Raw genomic sequence first — 14,062 nt, 5'->3', positions numbered from 1 at the left:
TCCTTCATCCCCCTTGTCACCTGTCCCAACTCCCGGCGCAGCACCTTCTTCCTGAGTGAGCGGTCATGTGGTACCGCTCATTAAGGTCATGAATATGCACATATTCATGACCTTAATGAGCAGTACCACGTGACCGCTCACTCAGGACGAGCTGCAGATGCTGAGACCAGGCATCGCTGGAGCAGGGTGAGTATGACGTCTTCAAGGAGGGTGGGTGGGAGGCGGGCGGGCAGGCAGGCGGGCGGGTGGCTGGGGGAAAGGGGGGAGGGCTGGGGGGCGGTCAGACTTAAATAAATAAATAAAAAAAAACCTTGCTCAGGTTCCGCCCCCTGCATCGTCCCGCCCTAGGCACGTGCTCTCAAGTGCCTAGCGGCAAGTACGGCCCAGGTTCTGGGTCCAAGGGGGAGATCCGCTGGAGCAGGAACAGCCCTTTCTTTTAAACGCCGATACAGCACGGGAGTATGCGGGATCTGGTATGTCAGGCAGCCGCAGTCTGCGGCCTGGTTGTCCCGTCTGGGAGTGTGCCCTCTACGGTCTGGCTGCAAGGAGAAACCACTCATGGTCAGTGGCACTACGGGAGTCAGCATGGTCAGCGATCTCTGGAAGTGTCTTAGTCTGTAGTCTCTTATAAGCTTCCATAGGCCACTCTGGCTTGGACCTACCGTGCAGCTTAGGAAGGCTCGCACTCAGTCCCTGCACACTACAGCTTCCTGCCCACACTGAACTCGTTCCCGAGCACTGTCGCTCTTTTATGTTCTCCACACCCCCTGGTCTCAAGTTCAAAGCTCTATCCAAAGAACTAAACTCTCTTCCCTGCAACTCGGGTGGCAGCACTGGTGGTTCCGGACTCGTCCCGGAAAAGGCACGCCAAGGCTGTCTCTCCTCCTTAGGCTGCCGTCACACTAGCAGTATTTGGTCAGTATTTTACATCAGTATGTGTAAGCCAAAACCAGGAGTGGAACAAATAGAGGAAAAGTATAATAGAAACATATGCACCACTTCTGCATTTATCACCCACTCCTGGCTTTGGCTTACAAATACTGATGTAAAATACTGACCAAATACTGCTACTGCTGTGACGGCAGCCTTACACCGGTCCGAGGAAAAAATATAACATGTGAATGGTCCAATATAATAACATTGGTCCAATTGAGATCCAGTGTTTTGTTGGATTGCAATTGTACCAAAAATACAACCATGTGCAGGAGTCCTTACATTGTCTGATACAAACTGTCTGAACCATGGGCAGCATGTATCAGCTCTCTGGATCCCATTAAGAGGAGTGTGCCTCTTACTGAATTTAACTCATCTTTTAGCTGTTTGTGATTTTAGCATATTATGTTAAAATAGCATCAGAAATGTATTCCAGTCAGGGACTAGAATACATTGCTGTCAAAATGTACCATTATGCTACACATTTTGAAGAATCTGATGGAACACCTATTTTATAAAAAGTTGGCATAAAAACGCAAAAAGGTGCAACATCTTAATGCAAATGTTTGGGGTAAACTGATTGAGGAAATGGGTTTTCTTTAAATACAGCATTAGTTTTGAGCGACATATTTTTTTCAGTATCGCTACACCCCAAAACATTGAGTGCTAAATTGCATAGCAGAAAGAGTCCTAAAAAATAAGTGAGAACAATGGTGGATGGAAGAATTTTACTAAATGTGCTTATAATTACGATATCTTGTGTACCCACTTCCCAGCACAATGGCTCGTTAGTTACTCATCCAGGCTGACGAATTAACAGCAAAGACAAAAATGGCTTCATCCAGTATTTATTATGTAACAGTAATTGATACGGTAAATCCATAATGCTGATACTTTCTATTGTTACATTTGGACAAATGCTGCCTGTGGGATTCTGCAAAGTAAGAATGGAATCAGATTTATTTTCCTTTTTTTCTCAGCTGTTCTTCAAAGAAGTCATTACAAGCCACGGTCAGGGCTGCCACCAGTACCACAAATTCATTAAAGTCAACTTCGTTGTCTTTGTTGGAGTCCAGATCGTTCATGATCTTGTCGACCAGCTGTGGATCTTTTTGACACTAAAGGCAAAAAAAATGAGAGATTGAGCATCATTGTCCTTGATGTGAGCATTCAAAATTCTGATTATAATTCTAAGATATCTTTATAGATTTAAATGATTCAGTTCCGGCTGCCCGCTGACATCAGTAATTCTCGCTACATATTTCATTTAGCTTAGGCTTCTTTCACACTTCCGTCTTCCAAATCTGCACAGGATCCGTCAAGACGTTGAAATGACAGATCCTGTGCAGATTGTGGAAAACGTGTGCACTGGGCCCATCTTTCTGAGGGTCCCGTCGAGGCTATGTGCACCTGTTGTGTATGTGTCTTTGCAGCGGTTTTCCGCTGCGAAAACGCATACACAACACAAACCAGGTTAAAAAAAATAAAAAAAATCGCAGTATTCTCACCTACCGGAATCCCGCGCAGCGATGCTCCCGGCAGCTAGCGTTCCTAGTAATACATTGTCAACTTCTCGCGAGATTTCACAATGTATTACTAGGAACGCTAGCTGCCGGGAGCATCGGTGACGCTGCGTGGGACGTCTGTAGGTGAGAATACTGCAGGTTTTTTTTTATTATTATTATTTTTAACAATATATCTTGCTACTATTGATGCTGCATAGGCAGCATCAATAGTAAAAAGAGAAAGAGAGCGAGCGAGAGAGAATTTCCCTGACAGGAAATTCTTCCACGCATGCTCAGTTTGAAAAGACGGAACCTGTCACTGGATTCCTGCTTTTCACAGTCAGCGACGCATCGGTCGCTGACCGATTTTCCGACGTGCAGAAAAAACGTTCCTCTGAACGTTCTCTCTGCCCGAAGGACCGTTTTTTTACGCAGGATCCAGTGCACGACGGATGAAACGGATGGCCATCCGTCGCTAATACAAGTCTATGAGAAAATGCAGGATCCTGCATTCTCAAAAATCGACGGATTGTAACGGAAGCTGAAAGACGGAAGTGTGAAAGAGGCCTTAGCAGTGCTTTGATACACTCCATGTTCATTGACACCCCCCCAAAGCACTTGCAGGTTAATTTGCATATGACTTTAAATTGATTTTAAATTGATTTCTTACTGCTCTCACATTGGATTACAACAAAATAGACAGTTTTTGTTATTGTTATACTAGGCAGCCTAAAACTAGCTCCAATAGTAACATGAGAGAGATTCGATACACATCCCCCACTACTCTATTGGTCCTTACAGTGATCACAAACTGTATATCCATGTGACCCTACAGCCCGTGGCCCAGTGATTGGCTGCAGTCACGTGAATGACATCATAACTGCAGGAAAAAAAGGAGGCCAGCAGTGAATAATAGGCTTTGTTCACACTGCCCATATTTGAAAGGGAACCGGTCACCAGCAAAAATGCTATTAACCTGCAAACATGGGATTAATCTGCAGGTTAAGGGTATGTGCACAAGGTGCAGATTTGGCCCTGCGGATTCGCTGCTGTTTTCCATGTGTTGTACAGTACCATGTAAACCTATGGAAAACCAAATCCGCTGTGCACATGCAAAATTCTGCGCAGAAACGCAGCGGTTTATTTTCTGCAGCACGTCAATTCTTTGTGTGGATTCTGCAGCATTTTACACCTATTCCTTTATAGGAATCCGCAGGTGTAAAAACGCAGGTGAAATCCGCACAAAATCTGCAGAAAACCTGGAGGGAATCCGCAGGTAAAACGAAGAATCCTCGTGGAAAAATCCACAATGGAATCCGCAACGTGACTGTGCACATACCCTAATAGTGTTATTTCTCTGTCCAGACCCAGGACTTAGCCAAAATCTGCGAGAAGAAAATTAACTTTATTCTTCCGGGAGCATTCAATTTCAGTCATGGGGCAGAGCCACGGGGGATTCAGTCACTGATCTCAGTATAGAGAGCGGCGGCTGTAACCACGCTCTTGTCACTGACTAACACTGACTCTGGGGCCGGCTGTCAGTCAGAGCCGGGGGTGTGGTTACAGCCGCCATCTACAGCAGTGCTCCCCAACTCTGGTCCTCAAGAGCCACCAACAGGTCATGTATTCAGGATTTCCTTATTATGGCACAGGTGAAGGAATTCTTGCCTTTCCAGGTAATGCAATTATCACCCTGCCAATACTAAGGAAATCCTGAAAACATGACCTGTTTGTGGCTCTTGAGGACCGGAGTTGGGGAACACTGATCTAGAGGGATGACTGAACCCGCGCCGGCGCTGCTACTGTGACTGAAACTGACTGCTACCGGGGAGAATAAAGTTCATTTTCTCCCCACAGCATTCGGCTAAGTGCAGGCATCGGGCAGGTTAATAATGCTAATAACCTGAAGATTAACCCGATATCTGCAGGAAAATAGCATTTTTGGTGGTGACAGGTTCCCTTTAATTCCATCTTCTGCGTCGTTATAGAAGCAGAAAAAAGAGATTAAAGGGGTTGTCTGTATTTGGAATGAAAGTCTGCGTCACTTTCCGTGATTGCAGAATTGTGAATCCTCACATTGCACATCGTGTGCACTGTCGGTATTCTCCAATGCCGGCGTTGAGACCAGGTGGTCATGTTACAACAAGTATGCGATATGCAGCCACATTCTCACTAGACGTGCGCAGCCTCACTTATATTGAACAAGGCTGTGCACGACTAGAGTGACAACCTGGACAACCCCTTTAAGGCTGGGGTCACACTTGCTTGTGCAATGCGAGAAACTCGTGCGAGTCTCTAGCACCAATATCCGGCACTGCCACCAGTGGTTCGGACCGGAGTGTTCTGCTGCATAGAAATACATGCAGCCGCACGCTCTGGTCCCGAGTGTCGGCGGCAGTGCTGGGTATTGATGCGAGAGACTCGCCCGAGTTTCTCGCATTGCACACGCAAGTGTGACCCCAGCCTAACAGTAGTGCTAGACTCATTGCATGCTGGACGCTAGCGGTGTAAGGCAGAACTCTTTGACTGTAATTGGGTTCTTCAGGGCTCCATCATGGTGTCTGTCACTTTACCAAAACAAATGCTGAACTAGTTGTTGTGGTAAAAAATAGGGGGGACCTGCAGTTGACCCTCCAGCACAGCAGCAAGGTGTAAACAGAGGCCTATGCCTCATTCACATGTGAGTGACTTTCGCGTACGGTCCAAGTTTCCTCAGTGGTTTTTTTTTCATCAGTGTTTGGTCAGTGAGTCAGTTTTTACCATCTGAGATTGATCGAACCTTCATCAGGTTTTTTTTTTTAATGAGCTCTGCACCCTTAGTCCTTCACTTCAACATAATAAAAGACAATTAATTTGAGGTCCAAATCAATTCATGTCAATAGTACATAACAAATGAGCGACTAGTGATAATGGCTCGTGGGTGCACCGTACAGTGTCAGAAACACCGGCAATGCTCAATGAATTACCTATGGAGCATCAATGAGTACGGTAATTCATTGATGAACAGATCAATAGAAATATTACTGTTGGGTAAACACAAGCACAAAATGCTACAAGAAAGGTATAACGCTCCTCATAAGATTTCATTCCACTTCTCTAAACTGTATCTTCTATAGACATAATTATTCTGCTGCAAGATAAGGTAATTTACAACTCTGCCTCCCAAGAGGCTCTGAAGCAGCTGAGGGTGTTTCTCACCACATTATCTCTTATCTGCAGATCTGCCTGGAGGAGATGTCTACCATTGGTAACATGAAGTGTATTCAAACCTTGCATTGCACATAAAGTGAGGAGCTAAGTGCAGGGAATTTGCATTCTAGGACAGCACTGGGTTAGGAGACAGCAGTGCAAATGAAAACAAACAGCACTATGCAAAGTGTGTCATGGCGGGATGTCATACAAAGTCCATGTCGTCTGCCTCCGAAATCTAAAATCCACATGCAAATAGTTATATTAAAGAATATTGAAATAAACCACCAAGACATTTCCCAGTCAAATATAGAATCTCGCTGTTTTCTATTTTCAAAAAACTTAGGTTTCCACTGCAAATCCTATAGAATATATCTCCTGACAAAACTGACCCAAAGGGTGAATACAAACATTGCAGTCAAGTAAATCAATCAATCAGGGTAAAGACGCATGACATTGGTATTGTTCGATAGCTTAGTCGGATCCTCCTATCTACAGGCCCCCCTCCCAAGTACCCAAATAAAACCCCAACTCCAATAAAGACAGGATTCCAAACTTGGATAATAATTGGCCACAGTGGCCTTTATTATAAACATACAAACATTAACGGTAAAGTAACGTGGGGAGGTCCTTGAAGCTCCAAACTGGTGGTAAACCATAATATATAGAGTGGACAGAAAACCAGACCATAATTTACTCCCAGCCGCGACCACCTGGCACGTGAGCACCAAAATACCCCGAAGGGCTACCCTTGTCCACTTAACACCTGGGAATCAGGCCCACCGTTGCTAAGATCCCCCCAAACCACCTGACCCGAAACCAAACTTTACACCAACTGAAGAATCCGTATCCCGACGGATCACCCAGGCCAATTTAGTACCAACTCCAAGGACCCCTCCCACCGCTACCAGCCACCATGACCCGGAGCAACTTAGCCCCAAAAACACTCCAAAAGAGAAAACGTCCTGTCAGTCCGGCACTGAGTTCTTATTTCAGCCCAACTTATTCTCCCTTCTGACTGCACCCCAATTTCAGGTGTCAAGTTACACTATGACATCACATCCTAAGATTTCTTATGGGGTCTCATTGTGACCTGGGACCCATCACGATTGTCACATAGAGTCACAAATGTGATAAATTTTCTGTCGCTGGTTGCAAGTTGCAGACAACTCAAAATTGAAAGAACTAAAATAGTTGTATGATACCAAGTCACAGACAAGTCACACAAATGTTTTTGGCCAAAGAACCTGTCTCAGGAATGCTGTTGCCAACCCAGCCAGTAACGTCACCGTTATTCAGATATTCCGGGTCTTGCGCTGAGCTCAGCGACTAGAGCGGTATTATTACTACCGTCACCGCTCTTCAGAGATTCGCTGGGTCTCGCCAGGTCTGGGCTAGTAGTGGGGGTGTCTGATAGACACCTCTCCATTACTTACACCAGGGATTGATAGCAGCTGACATTACGCAGCTGACATCAACCCTAAAAATCATTACACATACCAGATTTAAATGCTTTGGCGGCTGGGAAAAGCAGTAGAGTTAGCGCTATTCCCAGGCGCCGGGTGCTAACTGCAGCTGTCATCATCCTTGCCTGGTCTCCCTGTGAAGCATTTCTGCTGTATTTACATGCACTGATCTCAGGCCACTAAACAAGTGTGATTGACAATACTAAAGTCGTTTGCTTGTTTCCTGGCCTCTTTACACCAACTGAGAAAGAATGAAGTGAACAGAACAATCACAATTAGATCAATCTGTCCCCATACATTATCATGTTATCAGCAGCACAACTACAGTTTACACCGGCGATGTGCTGCTGAGAACAAGGATTTCTGTTCCCACATAAACAATCCAATCACTCGATGGATAGGCAGTGTATATATATAGTATATATATATAGTATAATGCACTCCTCGGTCCTCTATATAGTATAATGCACTTCTCATAGTCCTCCATATAGTATAATACACTCCTCAGTCCTTCATATAGTATAATACAATCCTCAGTCCTCCCTTTAGTATAATACACTCCTCAGTCCTTCATATAGTATAATACACTCCTCAGTCCTCCATATAGTATAATACACTCCTCATAGTCCTTCATATATTAAAATACACTGTTCAGTCCTCCATATAGTATAATACACTCCTTATAGTGCTCCATATAGTATAATGCACCACCATAGTCACCCATGTAGTACAATTCACTTCCCATAGTATAATGCACCCCATAGTTCTTCATATAGTATAATGTATTCCCCATAGTCCTCGATACAGTATAATGCAGCCCACATATAGTATAGTGATGCCACCCCAGAGTATAATGCAGCCACCCCACAGAATATATTGTAGCCCCGAGTATAATGTAACTCCCAAGAGAATATAATGCAGCCCCCTCATATTATTATTATTGTTATTATTATTTATTTATATAGCACCATTAATTCCATGGTGCTGTACATGAGAAAGGGGTTACATACAGGGTTATAGATATCATTTACAGTACACAAATTTATGATGACAGACTGGTACAGAGGGGAGAGGACCCTGTCCTTTCGAACTTATAGTATAATGCAGCACCTGCATATATAATATATGGTAGCACCCTCATAGAGCATAATGCAGCCCCACATAGAATACAATGCAGCCCTCCTCATATAGTATAATGAAGCTCCCCATAGAATATAATGTAGCCCCCTCATAGAGTATGATGCAATCACCCCTCATAGAATATAATAAATTTAATACATAGAATACATTTAATATAGAATATAATACAGCCTACCTCCCCACAGAATATAATGTAGCTCCATAAAAGAGTATGATGCAATCCTCCCGCATAGAATGTAACACAGTCCCCCATAGAATATAATACAACCCCCCATAGAATGTAATACAGCCCCCCATAGAATGTAATACAGCCCCCATAGAATATAATACAGCCCCCCATAGAATGTAATACAGCCCCCCATAGAATGTAATACAGCCCCCATAGAATATAATACAACCCTCCATAGACTGTAATACAGCCCCCCATAGAATGTAATACAGCCCCCCATAGAATATAATACAGCCCCCCATAGAATGTAATGTAGTGCCCCCCCAATAGCCCCACAATCCAGTTATCACTCATTGATATATTAAAAAAAAAACAAAAACCCTTGCCTCTCCTCGTGCCCCGCGCTGCTCCTGGCTCCAGTCTCAGCGGCCGCAGTCTGCCCGGCAAACAGCAGATACACGATGATATGACGTCATCGCGCTCCCGCAGTATCAGAGGCAGAGTGTGGAATGATGGGAGGAGAGCATCAGCAGACGCTCTCTCCTCCATCATTGCATTCAACTGTACCGGCGTCATAGACGCCAGTATAGTTGAATGCGGCGGCGCTCGCGGGGGGGGGGGGGGGGGTGAGTCGGCGCTGGCGCTGCTGACAGCGGCACAGCGTGCATGGATTGAGAGGCTCACAACTGGCACCGTCCCTTCTGGCATTTGCCAGAAGTGCCCAATGGCCAGTCTGGCCCTGGTTATTATCAAACTATAGTTCTACAACTGGGGTGAAACTACAAGTCCCAACAATAAGCCGCCAAGGCACGTTGTGAGTTGCAGTTTCACCGTAGCTGGAGCGTTGCAGGTTGTACACTACACTTTATGGAACTGACAGTGTTAAAATTTGAGGTTGCAGAGAAAATTGTGAATACAATTAGACTGTCCTCTTATCTCTTCTATTTTTGTCAGTCTATGATATGTTCACACGTTTCAGCAAATTCTGCTGCTAAAAAACTGTTGTATACATCTGAATAAGGTTTGCAAACCACATTCCCACTTAGGCCGGTGTCACACTTGCGAGTGTAACGCGAGAAATTCGCGCAAGTCTCTCGCATCAATTCCTGGCACTGCCGCCAGTGGTTTGGACCGGAGCGTTCAGCTGCATAGAAATACATGCATCCGCACACTCCGGTCCCAAGTGCCTGCGGCAGTGCCAGGAAATGATGTGCGAGTTTCTCGCATTACACTCGCAAGTGTGACACCGGCCTTAGGGGATGTCTGATGTAATTTCTGTCTCGTGTGAACATAACATTGAAAGGGTTGTCCAGTCTTAAGCTACAAGTATGATGCCGTCACTGGAAACGGTGGTCACATGATCATGAGTATGGGATATGCTACTCCCAGCCACATTGGGACTAGATGGGTGTAGCTTCACTCAAAGCAAGTGTATTGAGCGAGGCTGGAATCAGTCTAGTCGAAATGTGACTGGGAAAAGAATGACTGCCTGCTCCTGGATCTGGCAAATCCTGACAGCACTCAGTGTGCACAATGTGAGGATTCAGAAATCTGCAGTCTCGTAGAGTCACTGCAGACTTTTAGCTTAATCCTGGTCAACACCTTTAAAGGGCAAATGTTTATAAACTGAACATATGCAGTAAACTCTTCATGAACAGTTGGCTGTTCCAATATACAGTACATGAACAAGATATACCCATATCTTACACACAGAGCTCCATTTAGGAGGACAGGCCACATTATGATGACCAGCAGATAATGCTTTGTATGCAGTGGAGAAAGGAGACCAAGAGGCGCATCATTTTCTTATTGCTCCTGTCACTGCATTCTAGTGATTGAATGAGATCACAGTGATTGCATCCCCAGATAATGGTGACATATCTTAGTCATGGGGCATCAATGTCTCCGGCGAGACAACTACTTTGGAAGACTATTATGGAGTAAGGTGTGGATGCTGTGCTCTATACATTTTCCAGTTACAATATTCATTTTGAGTGGTGCAAGCTCTCACCGAAAATGTATCAAACTAACAGAAAAAAAGATGTCCGTGTTGCTCTCAATGTAGCTTTTATTTCTTAGCCTGCCTTTATAAAAGGAAAACTGCGATATAATTGGTTGCTATGGGCAAGAATGACAAAAATTTTCTTTTAGACAGTTTTGATAATCCTATGCTGAGTTTGTGAACTCTCAGTTCAGTTTTTTAGGTATCAGTAGCCTGTCCAGGCAGTCAGTTCTACGACTACAATACTAACAATATTTCATATACAGTATCTCTTGTTTATAGGCCACCTTTAGGCACCTACGCTGCTTTCTATAGTCATAAATTTCGGCCATGATCACATCTGCGTTGGTTCATTTTGCTTTCATCAAAATTACAGAAACCTGAGCTAAAGGGCGCAGTCAGACGGCTGTATATATCGGACCGAAATCGGAGGCCAGTGTACGGACCGGCCGCATGCTCTCCTGATCAGAGCGTGACAGCTGCATAGAAATACATGCTTGGGTCGGAAGGTCCACCGGCCAGTCCAAGCAGTGCAATCCGATCTCGGTGCAATTTATAAATCTGTCAGACTGTGCCTAAAAAGTAACTGATGCCTTTAGAAGTCCAGTGGTCATTTCTTGTGTTTTTACCACAGATCCAGCACTGCTTTGTATTTCTTGATTATCGGCGCTCTCATCTCTTTCACTAGGTTCCTTAATTTAACTTAAGAGCCTCCTCCAATTGCCCCTATGTTCTACAGATATACTGTAGATTTCAATTTTCCCTATAAAACCAACTGGGCGTATACCACAGAACTTCTCTGTTGGTATTGTTTTTCTCCTGTATGACACAAGTTTTGTGGTATACGCTTAGTTTTTTGAAGGGAACATTTTCATTACTATTATCAGTGGGCATAACTTCAGAATGGAGAGGCAAGAAAAAGGAACAACTGTTCCAGAATCAGTGAAACAATAGCAATTGTAGGAAGTACTCAGTTTAAATTAAAAAATTCCAGTGAAAGATCCTCTTTAAAGGCCCCGTCTCACTAAGCGACGCTAAAGCGATCCCGACAATGATACGACCTGTCAGGGATCGTTGCTGCGTCGCTATGTGGTCGCTGGTGAGATGTCAAACAGTGAGATCTTCCCAACGATCGCAGCTGCGATCTCACTGTTTGACATCTCACCAGCGACCTGTACAACGATGTCACATGGGAGCTATTATGACGATTCAGTGTCTGAGTCGTCAACGAGGTCGTTGGTAAGGTGTCAAACACAGCGATGTGTGCTACCCAGCGGGACCTCAACGATCAAAAAAAGGTCCAGGCCATTCCGACACGACCAGCAATCTCACAGCAGGGGCCTGGTCGCTGCTACGTGTCACACATAGCGAGATCGCTACTGAGGTCGCTGTTGCGTCACAAAACTTGTGACTCAGCAGCGATCTCGCTAGCGATCTCGCTTAGTGAGACGGGGCCTTAAGGCTGGGCTCACATGTATACATGTTGCATCACATCCAGATTTTTTTTAACCTGATGCAACTCAATGGTTCAGAATCTATGTCAAAACTGATGCAAAAAGATATCGGTTGCCATCTGACTTTTAAAACATTCTCCTAGGCATTGTTATGGAGCCAACTTCTAATATTATATGAATCATTGTGATCGGTCAACTGGACCGACACCTTCACCGAAACAAAAACTGATGTGCCGGACAGAAAGGAACAATCATTTAGCAAACAATGAGAGCAGTTCCTCCATCAGGCTCCTTAACAAAAATGCCATAATAAAACAACCTTGCCGCACTGGCCTCATGTCAACTCAACCTACAGACAGTTTCACTTGCCTGACATTCAGGATTTGAATACAGATAAGGCTGTTGTGTTCGGATCAGGAGATCTACAACCAGTCTGGATATTATGGTTGGTTCTCAGATCGTGAATGTCAGATATGTTAAAAGAGCATAAATCTTGCATTGCAATGAGCATTTGACACCAATCTGTTGATCTGTTGACTTACGGCAAGGAAGTCTGTGAGCTCACTCTGCAAGAGTTGCTTCAGTTCTCCTTTGTTCAGCTTGTACTTGTCACCTTCTTTGCCGGAATAATGGTGAAAGATCCTGATCATGGTATCCATGGCACCTTCCAACTGGGTAGGCATAATAAAGATGAGAGTCTAAAGGAGGTAAAAGAGAGAATATTCAGGATAGAATTAATCAAGTCAGGTCAATAAATCCTTATATTGGCCAATCAGGTCAATAAATCCTTACATTGACCAATCAAGTCAATAAATCCTAGTATTGGCCAATTAGGTCAATAAATCCTAATATTGGCCAGTCAGGTCAATAAATCCTAGTATTGGCCAATTAGGTCAATATATCCTAATATTGGCCAATCAGGTTAACAAATTGTAATATTGGCCAATCAGGTCAATAAATCCTAATATTGGCCAATCAGGTCAATAAATTCTTATATTGGCCAATCAGGTCAATAAATTCTTATATTGGCCAATCAGGTGACAGTGCTGCAGAATCTTATGCTTTCAATCTAAAAGTAATATAAATGTTATACCCATCATCCTCATTTACCATAAAGTAAATGAAACATAATCTGCTCCACCGGCAAGAGATGTCAGCAGGATTAAATAGAAATAACTAAAAAGGTTATTCTTAGGATGGAATTCAAGCTAAAAAGCAAATGACGAAAGGGCAGTAATCTTCATACCTGTTTATCCGCTGCAAGAAAAAAAGAGAGGAAGAAGAGAATCAGGTAAAGAAATCTGCGTAGCTGGGTTATTTATACATAGCGTCCACTAAATCACAGGAATTCCCAAAATGTAAAATCTCCTAGATCACCAATGAGGACGGGTGAGCGTCCTGCGTCAGTCGTCACTCAGCACTGATTGGTTGCCAGCATAGTGCACTGTCATCACCTGCATATTTGAGGATTTGAATACCTTGTGCAGCCACGCACCCATCATTGCCGATAGTACCTGGTGGGGAGGAGACTTGTCACTGCACATCTGCTCATTAAAATCAGGTAGGAAGTTAAGGCAATTAGTTGCTAGGAAGCTCAGGCAGAGGAAAATGTCCAAAAATAAATTGGAGGAAGAAGGGAATACATTGTTATTGCCTAAGTGATGGTGCTTTCCCCCGGGGAGGGTTCTGCAAAGGAAGACTGTGTACACACAATGTAGTGTTACTTTTCATGTAAACCATCAAATAATGCTGCATTAAAGCTTTTATATATATTTTATATATATCATTATCCAGGACAAAACATGTGATAGAAAATATCAGAATAGTATAGTTGTAAGATGACCTAGATAATTACGGTATGTACTCCAAGCAGGAAGCCATTGTTAAAGTTAAGGGCGATTATTTTCTCTATGTAATCGGTAGGAAAAAACAGGAAAGCAATCATAAGTGGATTGTGTGGCTTCGTTCCCATGATGAGTATTGGTGAGTTTTCGATGTTATAGATTTTCTGCAGAATTTCTGCATCTATTAAATAAGTCAGGTTGCTTGCATTTCCTTTCTTGCATTTTTGACTCTCTGGTTTTTGTGTCTTGCTGGTGTGTCACGTTTTAAACAAAACTGCTTTATTTTTTTTATACGTCCTGGTATTTGACTTTGACAAAACTTTACTGATATAGTCATGTGCGGATAACATGCATTGTTAG

The 14,062-nt window shown here is 43.7% G+C and overlaps 1 protein-coding gene across 1 annotated transcript; it reads right to left on the bottom strand.

Annotated features, from left to right (window-relative positions):
- Positions 1-1,773: 1,773 nt before the first annotated feature.
- On the bottom strand, positions 1,774-13,199 carry S100Z (S100 calcium binding protein Z). The gene is made up of 3 exons (XM_077280752.1): positions 13,105-13,199; positions 12,401-12,556; positions 1,774-2,051 (listed from the first exon to the last, which is right to left on the bottom strand). Exons 2-3 carry the CDS (start codon positions 12,539-12,541, stop codon positions 1,893-1,895), a joined length of 300 nt encoding a protein of 99 aa, XP_077136867.1. The 5' UTR covers positions 12,542-12,556; positions 13,105-13,199; the 3' UTR covers positions 1,774-1,892.
- Between the last annotated feature and the right edge of the window lie 863 nt (positions 13,200-14,062).

The sequence above is a fragment of the Ranitomeya variabilis genome, chromosome 1 (genome assembly GCF_051348905.1).
Source record: "Ranitomeya variabilis isolate aRanVar5 chromosome 1, aRanVar5.hap1, whole genome shotgun sequence".
Taxonomy (NCBI): domain Eukaryota; kingdom Metazoa; phylum Chordata; class Amphibia; order Anura; family Dendrobatidae; genus Ranitomeya; species Ranitomeya variabilis.
The sequence above is the reverse complement of the archived record's forward strand: the minus strand, read 5'-3'. Positions and strand labels throughout refer to the sequence as shown.